This window comes from Myripristis murdjan, chromosome 14 (assembly GCF_902150065.1).
Source record: "Myripristis murdjan chromosome 14, fMyrMur1.1, whole genome shotgun sequence".
NCBI classification, from domain to species: Eukaryota; Metazoa; Chordata; class Actinopteri; order Holocentriformes; family Holocentridae; genus Myripristis; species Myripristis murdjan.
In genome coordinates, this window is record NC_043993.1 from 20,396,359 (window position 1) to 20,412,373 (window position 16,015).

Genomic DNA, 16,015 nt, shown 5'->3' on the forward strand with positions numbered 1-16,015 from the left:
TTTGAGTTCATTTATATTTCAGGCAGGGCAGACATGGAGATCATGGGGGAGTGAACTTGGGCTTTCAGGACACCCTGTGATTTTAAAAATGTCACTGACTATTGACTTACAGAAGGAATGTAACGTATGCAATAAAAACTTTAACACCAAATAGCCTAAAATATAAAAGCTGACAATAATTAGTACTTTAAACACATCTCTAAAAAAAACAAAACAAAAAAAAAAAAACTAAATTTAAATTTCATTTTACGCTTTAATAAAACAACGTAGCCTATGTTGTGTTTCAACACAGACTATTGTCTGTGTTGAAATGTGCGTTGTCTCAAAGCAGAAGCACAGATTTACGGCAACAGTTGATGTCAGCTGTAACTGAGATCCAGGTTATTGTGAGGCCTGTTTTTTTATATGGGAGTTTCTATTCTTGTATTGTCTTTTGGATATGTGTGTAGCCCACAGTGTACAGGGTTGTGTTTAACTGATGTGAATTGTTATGTGTTTGAGTTGTGGGTAAGTGAATAAGTTGCGGGGCTTAATAAAGAACATCTAATTTAATCTAATTGGTTAATTTTTTTTTTTTTTTTAAAGCGTCAGATGTGCTAAGAGTGAACATTTAATTAATCGACATGCTTCTGTGGTTTGCTTTGATTAATTCAGCATTTTGTTCTGACAGACTTCTGTAATAGCAGCTGTATGACTTCATAATGGATCTATTGTGGCAAATGTAATACTGTAAAACCCTGGGACACAGAGGCAGTACAAACGTGATCCACTTCACCTGTAGCCCACACCTATGTTAATGTTTCTGAAACTATTGTAAACACTGCTGTGTGTTCACCGCAGGACGGTGCGGCTCAGGATTTAGCCACTAGTGCGAGTCAATCTGCACTCTGCGGTTTGTGTTGGTATGAGTAGATTGTCGCTTCTCTCTGTCTGCTGGCATGTGTGTGTGTGTGTGTGTGTGTGTGTGTGTGTGTGTGTGTGTGTGTGTGTGTGTGTGTGTGTGTGTGTGTGTGTGTGTGTGTGTGTTCACAGGGACCTGAGCGCTCCTCTCCAGCTGCACCCAGCTAAACAGGAGCAACTTCAACAAGACGGAGCGAAGCGGACTCTCCATCAAAGTCAGCAGACATTAACTCCTGTCTTTTTTCATACAATTTAATAAAATCTGCTTTTAATGTGGTTGGTACGACGTTGAAAGCGTCCCAATGGAGCGAAGAGAAACAAAACTCACACACGTTTCCTCAGAATTTGCAACATCTGTCGCCTGCAGACGACTGACTTTAAACCAATACTGTAGCGCCCCCCTTAGGCAAATCGATGTAATTTTTTTTTAAATGCCGCCTCAGGGCAATTTATCTTGTCACTATACAGCATGACCATATGATCAACATAAACACAAATTAGGATCCTGTTTTCTTACTGAGACAATTGTGGATTTTTTAAATCTCTCTTCATCCGTCTCAGAAACTCTTACAGCAGTTGCAAAGCTGCTCCCTCTAATTCTGTGTCTTGGCTAAGATTTCTGTTTGCTCACATATTTTTCTGTAAACACGGACTGAGTGTGTAAAATGCCTTCAAAAGGCAGAACCTTCTGTTATTGAACTTTTCCCTTAGCTCGCATACAGTCTCTCTCCATTGTGTCAACTTGAAAGGCAATTTCATGATTAACGATTTCATAATTGTTGGCATGTCAAGCTCTTCCACGAATTGTAACTCACCCACTGCGTTACAACAGTCTTTTAAGGGAAAAAAAGGCATAATCCTGCAGTGGCTTCACATCTGCAGACTTCAGTATGGGACACTCGACACTCAGAGCTTTATCCCTATAGGCTGCTGAGATCTTTGACTCCAAAATTGTCCTGACTGTAGCAGATCTTCAGCCATTGTATATCCTGTGTCTGGAAAACAGCTGTGAGCTAGTTGCTTAGGCTGACCTCTAGTGTATTGCTCAAGAAAATACAGGCGTCATGTTAATCAGTTTTGGCTTCCATATCATGTCCAAAAAGCCTTACAGTGCAATGTGGCTCTGTCTGCCGCCTGCCTCTTTTGTAGTTTTTATTTTGTCTGCTAGTGTTTTTTTTCTCTGCATTGTCACTGTATTGATTGAAATTTGCTCACTGGGTCACGACCTATTGCACACCTGTCTGGCCATGAAGGGGTCTCCTTTCTTTGTTGTCCTTCTCAAGATTTCTTTAATTTTTTGTTGTAAATGTGTGGGCATGCAAAGCCCTTTGAGACTGTAAACCGTGATATTTAGCTTTAAATAAACAGGAATTTCTCTGGGTGGTGCCTGGTGGTGTTTCCTCTGCCTTTGCATCATGTCATGCTTCCTGATGTCTCACTACTACCCCCTAATAATGGTGAGTTGCTTGTTTGGATGCGCAGACCTCGGTACACATGCATGAGGAATAAGCATCGGAGAGTTCATTTGTGCTACACTACTCTTTCCTTATGCCTTTTCAGTGTAAGAATTCATTCCATCTGCTTTTGAACTGCAATGACTGACAGACAACTGAAGCACATTTTGTCTTAGCTGTAGATGAGCAAATATCTCTCCCCTCTCCTTGAAAATTATAATCCGCGGTCAACTTCAAACCCTCAGTGTGTCAGCATGAGTACAAACATGCCTGCCAGGTTCTGGTGTTCTGGACATCATTCTGCGACTCTACTGGGCCAGTGAAATGAAGGCTGTGATGTAGAGGAGCAGGGGGCAGATGATAAAGAAGCATGTGTTTGTGTATTAGTCAGTAATTTCAAAACAGGTGAATTTCTAGAATGTGCTTGGTCAGTTTTCTTTAATATGATAAAAAATCAGCATGGAGAATACCCAGGCCACAGCAGATGGCTCCAGGGAAGGACAGACAGCACCCAGAGAGAATGGCCTCCTATGGGGTAGAAAGGTCTTGATACCCCCTGCGGACTTGGACCCAGCAGATGAGAAACTGCAATGACAGCCTCACTAGTAGAGGAAATATCATTCAGTCAGGGATAGAAATTATATTTGGATTTGTCTGGCTGTCATACTGTCACAATGAGACTTCAGGAAGAAAAAAACAAAAACAAAAACAAAAAACATCAAAGCTTGCATGTTGTCCCTGATATCCTCAAGGTGTCATTTTTCCTGATCTGTTTTGACACTAACAGTACACAAACATAATTAAGCCTACTGCTCTTTGATGAGTAGACACATACTTTAACAGTTAATGGTATCATCCAGGTGAGATGGTGAGCAGCAGTGACAGGAGGCTCTGATACACTAAGACAGGGGACTGGTGTATGCATAGTGCGGAAATCATAGTGGGCCTCCAAAACACCATGCTCGGATGGAGGCAGAGCTCCTTAGACAGCATGAAAAGGGGCACCCTGGACAGTAAAAATCAAGACACTACATAGCATGAATGGGAAGAAGCAAACCAGAAGATAAGTAAACAAACTCAGATGGGTGGACTCCCATGTTAACATACTTCTTACTGGCTGCAGGCTTGATATTAGTGCTGCATTACTTCTTGTTGTTGACCATAGCAAAACCAGACTGAAGGTTTGCCTGAACTTATAAATTACTCTTACTCCCCCCACCACCTCCACAAGCAGTTGGAGCCCTGTGTCAATTTCTGTCAAGTACTTGGCATGTTGTGTTGTTGCAGCAACACAACATGGTCAGTCAGGCAACTGCCAGCACCTTAAAATCTTATTTAATTTTAACTAGTAAACGGCTTCACTCATTGAAATGAAGTTTTATCATAGCTGCGGGGTTAATGGGGAAAACAAGGGCTCTGTCATATGAGCCTATAATCACAAAGTGACTAGAACAAACTAAGCTTATCTTTGTGGTTCAAACATCAACACTAGTGATATATCACTACCATTTACACATGTGCTTGTACTTTGAAGGCTCCTTTAGCATTCCTGAGGACATGAAGAGAATATAATAAACTGCTGCTGATTTGGTTCCACTAACTGCTTGATCAGGACCCAGTTAAGGGTTTCTTTCATGAAAGCTGTATGGATCCTGCTACAACACTTATTTTGGGTGGACTTATTCTGGCTTATAATTTTGGCAATTCCTATCTAACAATTTAACCTTATCTACCCTCAAGAGCACCAATGAATGAAAACAAACTGACCACCAAAACATTTAATTTAACTTTTTATTCAGCTCTGCTCATCATGCAGGTCATATTATTAAAAAAAATGGATTGACAGCAGTTAACAACATGGAATGCTTTACTGCCCGCCCCTGAGACGCAGGACAAGATGGAGGGTGGACTCTTTCTGGATGTTGTAGTCAGACAGGGTGCGGCCATCTTCCAGCTGCTTGCCGGCAAAGATCAGCCTCTGCTGGTCGGGGGGAATGCCTTCTTTGTCCTGGATCTTGGCTTTCACGTTCTCGATGGTGTCACTTGGCTCGACCTCCAGGGTGATGGTCTTGCCAGTGAGGGTCTTGACGAAGATCTGCATGCCACCCCTGAGACGCAGGACAAGATGGAGGGTGGATTCTTTCTGGATGTTGTAGTCAGACAGTGTGCGGCCATCTTCCAGCTGCTTGCCGGCAAAGATCAGCCTCTGCTGGTCAGGGGGAATGCCTTCTTTGTCCTGGATCTTGGCCTTGACGTTCTCAATGGTGTCGCTTGGCTCAACCTCCAGGGTGATGGTTTTGCCAGTGAGGGTCTTGACGAAGATCTGCATGCCACCCCTCAGACGCAGGACAAGATGGAGGGTGGACTCTTTCTGGATGTTGTAGTCAGACAGGGTGCGGCCATCTTCCAGCTGCTTGCCAGCAAAGATCAGCCTCTGCTGGTCTGGGGGAATGCCTTCTTTGTCCTGGATCTTGGCCTTGACGTTCTCGATGGTGTCGCTGGGCTCCACCTCGAGGGTAATGGTCTTGCCAGTAAGAGTCTTCACGAAGATCTGCATGTTTGCACCTGTAGAAAATTGAATTCCAAATGTCATATAACCATGACCATTTAAGTCAAGCACAATGACCTTACACATAAAATGTATTAATACAGTTAGTCATAAAATAGTGCAACTTAGACCACTTTAAGCCAAAATCAGAGTAATATCAAAATAATATATACCCTTTCATTTGATACCCAACGACAACAGCTGACAATAGGGGAAACGCATGTCAAATTATATAAATGAATGCTCATCTATGAACTAGCTATTCATTAAGAATAAGAACATCACTAAGGTTGAAATGTTATAAGATTTAACATATTATACACTTCTGAGGGGTGTTGAAACTCTTTGAGAAAGAAAAACAGGAAGAAAGAACACAGATAATTGCCTGTACGAGTCCAAGCGCCATTTTAAGCTAATGTTTTCCTTCCTTTTGTTGAAGGACCCGCTAATGGACGATACTGGAAATGTTGAGTCATTGCTACTAGCTAGCTAGCGGTGGCAAACCTCTAACAATATTGTTGTGTCGACGATTACTATCGACTGGTCATAAACGGTTATACTAATTAACTCTTTAAAACTGACAATTCAGTATTGTGGTTTTTAGTTATGACTTAAACGAGCTAACGCCACTGCTAGCTAACTTTGGCTAAGACACAACAACCGGGAACCAACACGACCGTAAATTAATTGTACTAAAGGTTACTGGGCAGTGCTGATACAGTAAGGCATAACGTCTATATCAACAAAACTTAACGTATTTGAAAACATACACGATGTACTTACAATTGGTCACGGTATTTAGCTGTCAATATCAGTTCACCGTTCTCTCTTCCCCCTTTCGATTCTTTGTAAACCTACGGTTCCCGGGGCGCAAACGTATTTATACTCGAGTCCACGTCATCATTGATAGTCATCCGCATTTGAAAATAGTTCCCTCCAATGTATGCAAACTAGAGTTATGTTGATTTTTTTTGCATCTCAATACCTTTACTTACATACCCATGAACCCACACAAATAACATACGAACCTACTTAAACACAGAACAAGAAGTACAGAATTGTTTGGCGGAGCGATATTCCCTGCAGACGACGCACTAGAATTTGCCAGGACCGCAAGATGAAGAACCCTCCCCCAAGCATCTGATTGGTTGAGAGCTGTAGCAGTGTAGTGTTTCATCAGCGCCTGGTTGATGTATTACAGGAAGTAATGTCTAATGGCTCTGTGACAGTAATTTCTCTCACTCTCTGTATATAGTGATTCAGCTCTCCAAATTACTTTTTGATTATTGATTGTGTGAGTAGCATGGAGCCTCTGAAAACCCCAAACTAACTGATTACTGACTAACTGCATGGCAGAAGTGAACATAGTGTAATGTATAAATCATAAAAAATGTCTTGTCGACATTTGGGAATGTGATTTTAGAGAACCATATCAGATACAGAAAACAGGAAGCTGATACTTCCTGATTCTGCTTACTGTCCTGTTTTACTTCTGCTAATCTTGATGTTCAGTCAGAGAGGAGACTGTCTAGTCAGCGGTGCTTGGGGATAAAGTACTTTGGCAAGAACACAAGCTGCAACCAAATTATACAGATAACAAAACCATGTCAGTTCACTCTTGGGTTAGATGGAAAATACTACAGTATGCTACAGTTTTTCCCCATGGATGTCAAAGTCATTTTATACATTTTGAATGATCATTTTGAAATACTGGTTAAGGTTAGGTTAAGTTTTGGGTTTACTAGACATAAGTTAGTTATAGCTAAGACTGGGGAAAGCCTCTAGAGAATGAATGCGAGTCAATTAGGTCATGCTTTCGTCATCTTAGCATATCACTACTCATACAATCCAGAACACACTTATCAGTCCTTACTGGAAGCTCTGTTGCTGTCCTAACCTTGTTGCTTCATTTGGGTCCAGTGGATGTAGGTTATATCTTTTATGCTTGAGTGTCAGATTTTAACAAAAGTATTTCTGCCTCCACAAAAGTGGAGTGGTGTTTTGTGAGACCTGAAGGCTCCTGCCCTTTAATAGAAACGTGCATGATGCTCTATGCCCGCCCTGTCTAATGTACCCCAGGGTCAGTGTATTAATTGTCAGCAACTTTCCTTCTTCCTGCCAGCCTCTGCTTTCTGCTGACACATCATGCATTGCGGAGAACCTAGTCAGCTGGAGGGGGTGTTGGGCTCCAACATGATATGCTGCATGATTTTCTTTCTAATCCCTTCATCCTTCTCATTTTCTCTCACGGATCACACACATGCATTCACACACACACCCTCAGTAGCATAACACACAGTCTCTCTGCCTTTCACTTTTTGAAAACACCCAGTCTCACTCACTAGCAATCTCAGCTCTCCGATGATGTCATTATCTGCATTAGGGCCTTCAATTAAATGTATTTCTTGCAGGAGAAATACTGTTACTGTTACTACTATTGATCATAGAAACACGTGCTAGAACTTTAAAGGAAAGGGGTGTAGAAAAGTTGTGTTATGAAATGGGCTACTCCTGTTGCAGATGGTACCCTGAAATAGGCCCACACACATCAAGACAACCCAACAGTAAAGTGTGACATGTCAGTATAGTCTATGGCTCCTGTGAGGTTGTGTTAAAACATAGCTGTTTCTAAAGAGAGGACTGGTGGAGTCTTTACCCGTGCCAGTAATTGCAGTTGTAGATCAATAGCAGCAGGTTCTGTACTGTCCCAATTCTTGATGCCTCCCTATCCTGCAATTGTTTACAACTTAGAAGCTCCTTCCTGTCTACACTTTCCTATTCATCCATTGACTTAGCTTGAGAAATTGCTTTTGCATTTTCTTGTTGTTTCCTTTTTCATGATATCAGTTTCCTCTGTGCTAAGGGAGGGGTGTTGCTTTGTTCCTTGCCTCTTTACATGTGCCAAAACCAAGGCGTCTATGTTGTTATTGCAAATATTATCATCACCTGCCACCTGTGTATCGAGGATGTCTTCTTTCCTTGGTATGTTAATGTGTCTCCCCACTGCTGCTCTGTGGGTTTATAGTATTGTGCTTTCTTTACTTGTTCTTATCATGTCCATATCTAGATTTGTGACTGCACTACAGGCCTTTGTGTTGTTATCCACTCCTGCTCCCGGAGACTCAACCACTATTCTTAATGCAATGGCTACTTGCAACATGTGAGGGTGTGATCCACATGCTGTTAATCCCTGGAGCCTATTTCCCTCTGACTGACCTCTTGTTGCACATTTGTAATGTATGATTAGCCAAAAGAGTGCACCAAAAGTCTTGCACCAGACATAGGGCTATTGAATTTAGCAGGGCTGCCCATACACTTCTTGCCAACCAAACCATGCTTTTTGTCTGGCCAGAAAGGGTATAAGCCAGCCAGGTGAAGTTTCAAGGGCTTCTAAAGATTTCCACATTAGTCTAGACCCCAGTTGATTTTGTAAAAGGACATACCATAAGAGACGATGTGTCCTCTTTGATATGGCCTATTATTGTTACATAATTGTCTGTATTACTAGTGGAGGGATAATAGTGGAGGCAGTGAAACCCATGGTGAGTGTTGTCATCCAACATTTTCTCATTGTACTTACTTCTAGGTAGAGGAAAAATATCCTGATTAAAACATTCCATTTTGCTGGGAATACTCTGGAATGTTCTCGGGGACCCTTGCTGGTACATGAACCCCAGTTTGGGAACCCCTGTCTTTCATCATTCCACCCAATTGATTAGCCTTTTTTCCTCCACCTTTCCTCAGCCCTACATGTCAACATTTTTTGTGAACAGTAGATGGCGCTAGATCCTTAGTAATTAAAGGTCCTCATGTCTTTGAGCCTCACAAAGTGTTGTATAGGTCTATTAAGTTCAAGCATTTGCGTCACGGTTAATTAAACACGATGTTGAAACTCATGACAGACTGACCTGTTGATAACTGATCTGTGAACTAGGTCAGCAGTTCAAATGAGGGTCCAAATGACTCCCAGTAAAATAAAATTAAAATTAATCATTGCTTAACTGGGCAATGAACAAAACAGGGTCTTCTCTCCATTCTATCCCCGCCTAACCTACAGCAGACCTTTGAACAGGACCTCATCAGGTGAGGGTCTGTGGTCTAAAGCATGTATATTGCAGGATCCACAACCTGAAAACATATAAGGACCACTTAACTAAGGAGAATATGATTCTGCACAGATAGTGAACTGATAACTGATAAAAGTGTTGGATGCATGCATATATCTCTCCACTAAAAACATGTAGTCATCCTTAAAATGATGTGCTGTAACTACTAACCATGTTTGTGAGGTGAATCCAACCTCACTGTGGACACTTTGAAAACACATATTTTATTCCTTTTATAGGCTCAGATTATAATTGATCAAAGTTTCCTTTTTTGAAATGTCCTATTTGTTTTGAAGACTAGTAATTTTCTGAGGACAATGTACCTTTATGTTTCACCATGAGTAGAACACCAACACATTTTGTACACAGGTTCACAAACTTATTCCCTTACAGATCTGCAGTAGACTAAGGATTCCAATTAGATTTGATACTGTCCAGAGCAATCCCACATCCTATCAGTGAAAACTTTGAGCCATCTACACCATATCATATATAGTGTGTCAAAATATATAAAAACTGGGACTATATCAACAGTCCCCGTAGGGGCCTGCAGACACCAGATGGCACCACTGCTCCTTAGGACAATGCAGGTTGAGTAACAGACCTCGACACAGTTTGCACAACACTTGGACTGTTTGGAGTTTGGATTCCACATCAGTCCCTCATATGTTCCTGATCATGTTTCTTAAGCAGGTCACATGTATGTGATAGCTTATTGTAATGATGCAAAACAGACTTGATAAATATCCTATCTTGCTGTATCATAACAAATAGCACATTAAGTAATGACAGCTTGCCTTTATATTAAGCTACTTTCATTTTTCTCAAAATTCAGCTTCTTGGTGCTTTTGGTACCTGTAAAACTTAGTCATTCTCTTTAATTGTATTGATGAAAGTTTTAGTGCACATTATTCCACCCCTTGAGTACATGTAATAGGCTGTCACTGTATTTTCCCTTTGTTTTACTTCTGGCAACATCCCACTAACCTCAATTAGAGAGAAAACTATTCTGATGTTGATTCACACTTGTGGATTCTAATGAACATCCCCTTCAGAGTCCCCTTCAAGCTAGTGGCTACTTTTAAAATTAAGTTTCAAGCCAAACCTGTGTGCATCTTCCTCAAACTATAGGTGTATTTTTAGACAATTTAAAAATGAACTGCACTAAAGAAAATTAGTTTCAACTTCTTTATTTTGTAATGTTTACAAATTTTGTAATGAATACCATGCAAATAAAAAAAAAACAAGTTAAACAAAACAGTAAAGAACATTTGCTGAGAACATGGAATCATTTACTGCCCGCCCCTGAGACGCAGGACAAGATGGAGGGTGGACTCTTTCTGGATGTTGTAGTCAGACAGTGTGCGGCCATCTTCCAGCTGCTTGCCGGCAAAGATCAGCCTCTGCTGGTCGGGGGGAATGCCTTCTTTGTCCTGGATCTTGGCTTTCACGTTCTCGATGGTGTCGCTTGGCTCAACCTCCAGGGTGATGGTCTTGCCAGTGAGGGTCTTGACAAAGATCTGCATGCCACCCCTCAGACGCAGGACAAGATGGAGGGTAGACTCTTTCTGGATGTTGTAGTCAGACAGTGTGCGGCCATCTTCCAGCTGCTTGCCGGCAAAGATCAGCCTCTGCTGGTCGGGGGGAATTCCTTCTTTGTCCTGGATCTTAGCTTTCACGTTCTCGATGGTGTCACTTGGCTCAACCTCCAGGGTGATGGTCTTGCCAGTGAGGGTCTTGACAAAGATCTGCATGCCACCCCTCAGACGCAGGACAAGATGGAGGGTGGACTCTTTCTGGATGTTGTAGTCAGACAGGGTGCGGCCATCTTCCAGCTGCTTGCCGGCAAAGATCAGCCTCTGCTGGTCGGGGGGAATACCTTCTTTGTCCTGGATCTTGGCTTTGACATTCTCGATGGTGTCGCTTGGCTCAACCTCCAGGGTGATGGTCTTGCCAGTGAGGGTCTTGACAAAGATCTGCATGCCACCCCTCAGACGCAGGACAAGATGGAGGGTGGATTCTTTCTGGATGTTGTAGTCAGACAGGGTGCGGCCATCTTCCAGCTGCTTGCCGGCAAAGATCAGCCTCTGCTGGTCGGGGGGAATGCCTTCTTTGTCCTGGATCTTGGCTTTGACATTCTCGATGGTGTCGCTTGGCTCAACCTCCAGGGTGATGGTCTTGCCAGTGAGGGTCTTGACAAAGATCTGCATGCCACCCCTCAGACGCAGGACAAGATGGAGGGTGGATTCTTTCTGGATGTTGTAGTCAGACAGGGTGCGGCCATCTTCCAGCTGCTTGCCGGCAAAGATCAGCCTCTGCTGGTCTGGGGGAATGCCTTCTTTGTCCTGGATCTTGGCCTTCACATTTTCAATTGTGTCACTTGGCTCTACCTCAAGGGTGATGGTCTTGCCTGTCAGTGTCTTCACGAAAATCTGCATGCCACCCCTGAGACGAAGGACAAGGTGGAGGGTGGATTCTTTCTGGATGTTGTAGTCAGACAGGGTGCGACCATCTTCCAGCTGCTTGCCGGCAAAGATCAGCCTCTGCTGGTCAGGGGGAATGCCTTCTTTGTCCTGGATCTTGGCTTTGACATTCTCGATGGTGTCACTTGGCTCAACCTCAAGAGTGATAGTCTTGCCAGTGAGGGTCTTCACAAAGATCTGCATGTTTGCGCCTAAGAAAAGAGATGAAAATCCAAATATTAAAAACAAAACCAAAAGTAAAAACCAAATTACAGTTACTTAAATCCCCTCACATTTGTGTTTTCATTTAAATCTACAATGTCATGGCAATTAATAAAAACTGACAAACTTCAATTTTATTATAGGCTTCTAGGTTTTTTTGTCCTTACAGATGGCGGCAGATGCCCTTAGAAACGCTCGTCTGTCGCCAAACAGCAGCCATTAGCGTCCCAGCGCCATTTTGAGTATGCTGACCTTGTTTTGTTAAGCTACCAGCTAATGGGCGATACTGGAAAATACCCAGTCACTGCGACGAGCTAAGACCTCGAAAGTCACTATCACGTCTAAGTCGAGGATTTACTGATAATTCATTGTCAGTTAGGTAACGAAACTATACACCATTAATCTCAATTGTGATATTCAGATAGGTTAGATTGGGTGAAAGCGTTAGCGTTTTCTTCGGATTCAAGTTACTGGGGTTAACAAACATAAAATTACTTGAAATTCAGTAGACTACGCCAGTAATGGTTAAAATGAATAGTAAGTAAACTGGTTCTCAATTACGGAAATCATACTTACAAAGCGTCGGCGTTTGCTCGCTGTTGCTGTGAAAGTAGTTATCTCCGGTTTCTTCTTCAGGAGAATATGCCGTTTCATCTAGCGGAATACTGTATATATACTCAAGGTGCACCCACCCCCCCATCTGTTGATATCCTTCCGCGTTTGGAAATAGTCCCCATGGCCTCATAACGCAATGGCTTGATTTATGCTGATTTTATGTAACGTAAATGCATTTTATGAACTCTCTGATGGAAATAATGTGTGTAAACCAAAAGCCAGCACTTGTAAATACGAAATTTAAACACATACTTCACGGAGCGGAGTAATATCTCTGTACAATATGGCGGTGGCTCCAGAACTTGCTAGAACAACACAGCAACAGCAACCTTCCCCCTGAGCTTCTGATTGGATGATAACATTGTTTGTTTGGTCAGCGATTGGTTGCTGTGTCACAGTAAGTAATGTTTGATGACTTATTACAATGTTACACGAATACAGTAAGCGGCCTCAGCTGTATCCGCCCTGGAATGTTGTTTTATACAGATTTGTTTTTTTCCTTAGGCCATGACCATTACCAAACCTAACTGAGGAACACACAGTAACCACATGACTGCATGAACTAGGGTGCCATGTACAAACAAGAGTGGACTAAATGCTAAACAAACCTCTCTGTGAACAGATGGAAACGTGTTTCCCAAATGAGTGCTAGCAGCTGGTGTGACTGCATCACTGAAGTATATTAGGCTAAGAGGGAGATGACACTGATCTGCTTACATACCCTCTACTTCTTCTAGTTGCAACTCATGTCCACATATGGTTACTTATTTCACAAATAAACTAAATAAAGATTGGGAATATATATACATCATCTGGCATCACCTGAAGCCCTGATCCAACTATTTAATTTGATACAGATTATGTTGTTGTCCCACATGGGTTAGTTGTAAATATAACACTAACACAAATGATGTTTTAGAGTAAAGGGCCAAAGTATATTTAGTTCCCAAATCATATGTCGGTACACTTGCCAATTTAGGACTATAAGACATGTAAGAATAGAAGAATATAATCTCAGTGTGGGTAGTCGTAATGTTGAGCCAGTTTGTCTCCAGATCAGCTGAGAAAACACTTGAGCATAGTCCTCACACATAAGCTTTTACATTTTGTGTACTCACAAGACCTTTTATGAATATCCTGAACCCTTACAGGCTGAAAGATACTTCCAGTCATTGTACAGAGAGACGTACATGTGTCTTGATCTGATGCTGATCTGAAGTGTGACCTGACAGTCATTTGTAAAGTAGTTTCAGATTGGTTCTGACTTCCCTGTAAATCCCCTCAGTTTCCCTAAATGACAGTGGTATTGTTCATTACACTGTCAGGGTTATTCACCCTAAAATGATGACATTCCTATGACTAATAGTCTTCACATTATATTAACACACTAACATCATAACAAATTCACTGAAAAGGGAAAACTGCTCAAATGCTATGAGCTGCAGCTACATTCAAGAGAGGTTCACTCGTTATGTTGCCGAGTGACCCAGCTAAGCAAACATCCATACCATACACTGAGGGAAAGACTGGTCTGGGATTCAAGTCTGTGGTTCCCAAATTAGGGTATGGGGACCAAGATAGGTCTTTGAAGAGGTTCCAATGGGTCCCCAGCAAAAATATTTTTGATTTCCCTTTATCTATTAACAAAAAGCAGAAATGTATCTGCTTTCCTTAAAGACAATTATGGGATTCTAAATTAAATTAGACACAGGAAATTTAAGATTGGGGTCTCTGGGACAAAAAATATGAGCACGAATAGGAGTCTGTGGCCTACTGGGCTTCTATTTGTGGGTCCTGGACATGATAAAGTTTGGAAAGCACTGATTTAGGTCACTGTCTTCCCCCCACCCCAGCCTCACGGCACACCACTTGCGCTGTGTCATATGACACCCAACTCGTGATGCACCACATCACCCCTCTCCACCAGTCTGCTCTTCTGGCTGAACTGGATCAGCCTCACAGGAATGTGTTTGTGTAAGCCTCCTGTACTTTGCCCTGCCCTGGCACGGAGGAAGGTGTGGACTGTCTAAACATGTTCCCGGAAGAAAAAATGTTTTAAGCAGAAACTAGGTCTGTTTTCATGAGGAATCAAAGTCCACAGACATAGGCAACAATTCAGTGTTTACTTATATGTTTATGCGGGCAGAACCAGGCTTTAATGTGATTTACTTATTTTATTCACTGATCTGTTCAGTCAGTGACGCTGTATGGGGCAAGTAGGGGAGATGCTTGTTTCATGTAAATGCTTACATCAGAGGGTTTTTATCAGAGTTTGGACTTTGCTTTAAGGGGGTGAAGGAGTTGCTGAAGGGTGGGACATGGCGGCTCCACGTCAGCAGGTTTCACAACCAAACGGGTCACAGCAGTTTACCGGCGTCTAACCGGAATGTCCAGACAGCGCGTGGTAAACAATTTACTCTCTGACTTGTCCACTAATTAACATCGAAACCAAAGCTTCAGATGAAATCACAGCACACTTAATAAAGCCACGATACGACCTGTTCTGTGTCTTGTTTTCCTACAGGATGGAGCCTGTCAAACACACCGGTGGCTGCCACTGCGGGGCCGTCAGATTTGAAGTCTGGAGTTCACCAGACCTCCATGTTTTCCACTGCAAGTATGGAGAACTAGCTGAATTATCTATAAATAATCGTACTGACCCTACAATAGCTAATAATTACCGCAAGCGCAGCGTCCATTAGGTTATCCACATAATAAATCTGGCACATAAAAATATTGACCATAACTTAGTATCAAAGTTGTAACCTTCCGCCTAGCAATATAGTTCTTTCACAGATGGGCCCTTGTTTAACCCGCAACTATTTGATTTTTTTCAAACTCACATTTAACACATTTCAATTACAGTGATATTACAACGAGGGCTTGTTGTTTCTATATTGAAAAAGACAATATAAATTGATTTGTGTTCTTCTCTCCAGCTGCAGCATTTGCACCAAGAAGCAAAACCATCATTTCATTGTTCCAAAAAATAACTTCACACTCTTACAGGTGGGGAGTAATGAAACAAGTAAAATTCAGGACAAAAATGATTAAATTATTATTACTGATATCCTAATGGTGTTTTTTTCTTTTCCTTCTTGTGCCCTCTACTGTCTAGGGGTCTGAAAATTTGACCACTTACACTTTTAACACTCACGTTGCTAAACACACCTTCTGTAAGACATGTGGAGTTCAGAGTTTCTACAGCCCACGCTCCAACCCAGATGGATATGGTTAGTATGGCCACTAGACTTTGTTATAAACTTCTTTCATCTCCTTAATTCAAAGTACAAACAAGGCCAGTGTCAGGAAAATAAACCACCCATCCAAAAAAACACTATTATTATTGAACCGGTTACATTACACATTATAAATGAACATGTTAAGTCAGCTTTACAGGCATGTTTATAGCAAAACATGGAGGTGAGGGCTACTTTTTCCACATGCAAAACACTGAGCAAGCCTTTGTTGCTGCTGTATTTCCTCCCCAGGCATTGCCCCTCACTGTCTGGACCTGGGGAGTGTGCGCAGTGTCACGGTGGAGATGTTTTGTGGTGAGAAGTGGGAAGAAAGCATGCAAGCCCACCAGACTATCAGAGACATGTCCAAACCTGTAGCAGACAGTCAGCCCCGAGAAACGGCCCAAGAATAACAACACTGCTGGAGGAGAGTCAGTTTTAATCTTTAATCTGCATTTTACCATAAACA

At 42.0% G+C, this 16,015-nt stretch overlaps 2 protein-coding genes across 4 annotated transcripts; one reads left to right on the forward strand and one right to left on the reverse strand.

The window, feature by feature from the left end:
* Nucleotides 1-4,128: 4,128 nt before the first annotated feature.
* Nucleotides 4,129-12,392, reverse strand: ubb (ubiquitin B). The gene is made up of 3 exons (XM_030069158.1): nucleotides 12,269-12,392; nucleotides 10,303-11,682; nucleotides 4,129-4,919 (listed from the first exon to the last, which is right to left on the reverse strand). The coding sequence occupies exons 1-3, from the start codon at nucleotides 12,390-12,392 to the stop codon at nucleotides 4,222-4,224; spliced, it is 2,202 nt and encodes a 733-aa protein (XP_029925018.1). The 3' UTR covers nucleotides 4,129-4,221.
* A 191-nt stretch (nucleotides 12,393-12,583) lies between these two features.
* Nucleotides 12,584-15,987, forward strand: cenpv (centromere protein V). 3 transcript variants are annotated; one of them, XM_030068527.1, is made up of 6 exons: nucleotides 12,591-12,704; nucleotides 14,597-14,711; nucleotides 14,832-14,924; nucleotides 15,247-15,316; nucleotides 15,426-15,540; nucleotides 15,799-15,987. In XM_030068527.1, the coding sequence occupies exons 3-6, from the start codon at nucleotides 14,833-14,835 to the stop codon at nucleotides 15,957-15,959; spliced, it is 438 nt and encodes a 145-aa protein (XP_029924387.1). In that variant the 5' UTR covers nucleotides 12,591-12,704; nucleotides 14,597-14,711; nucleotide 14,832; the 3' UTR covers nucleotides 15,960-15,987. The 3 variants fall into 3 exon arrangements, with proteins under 3 accessions (XP_029924388.1, XP_029924387.1, XP_029924386.1); XM_030068526.1 differs by lacking the exon at nucleotides 12,591-12,704 and adding an exon at nucleotides 14,246-14,377; XM_030068528.1 differs by lacking the exon at nucleotides 14,597-14,711 and having other exon boundaries at nucleotides 12,584-12,704.
* Nucleotides 15,988-16,015: the final 28 nt, after the last annotated feature.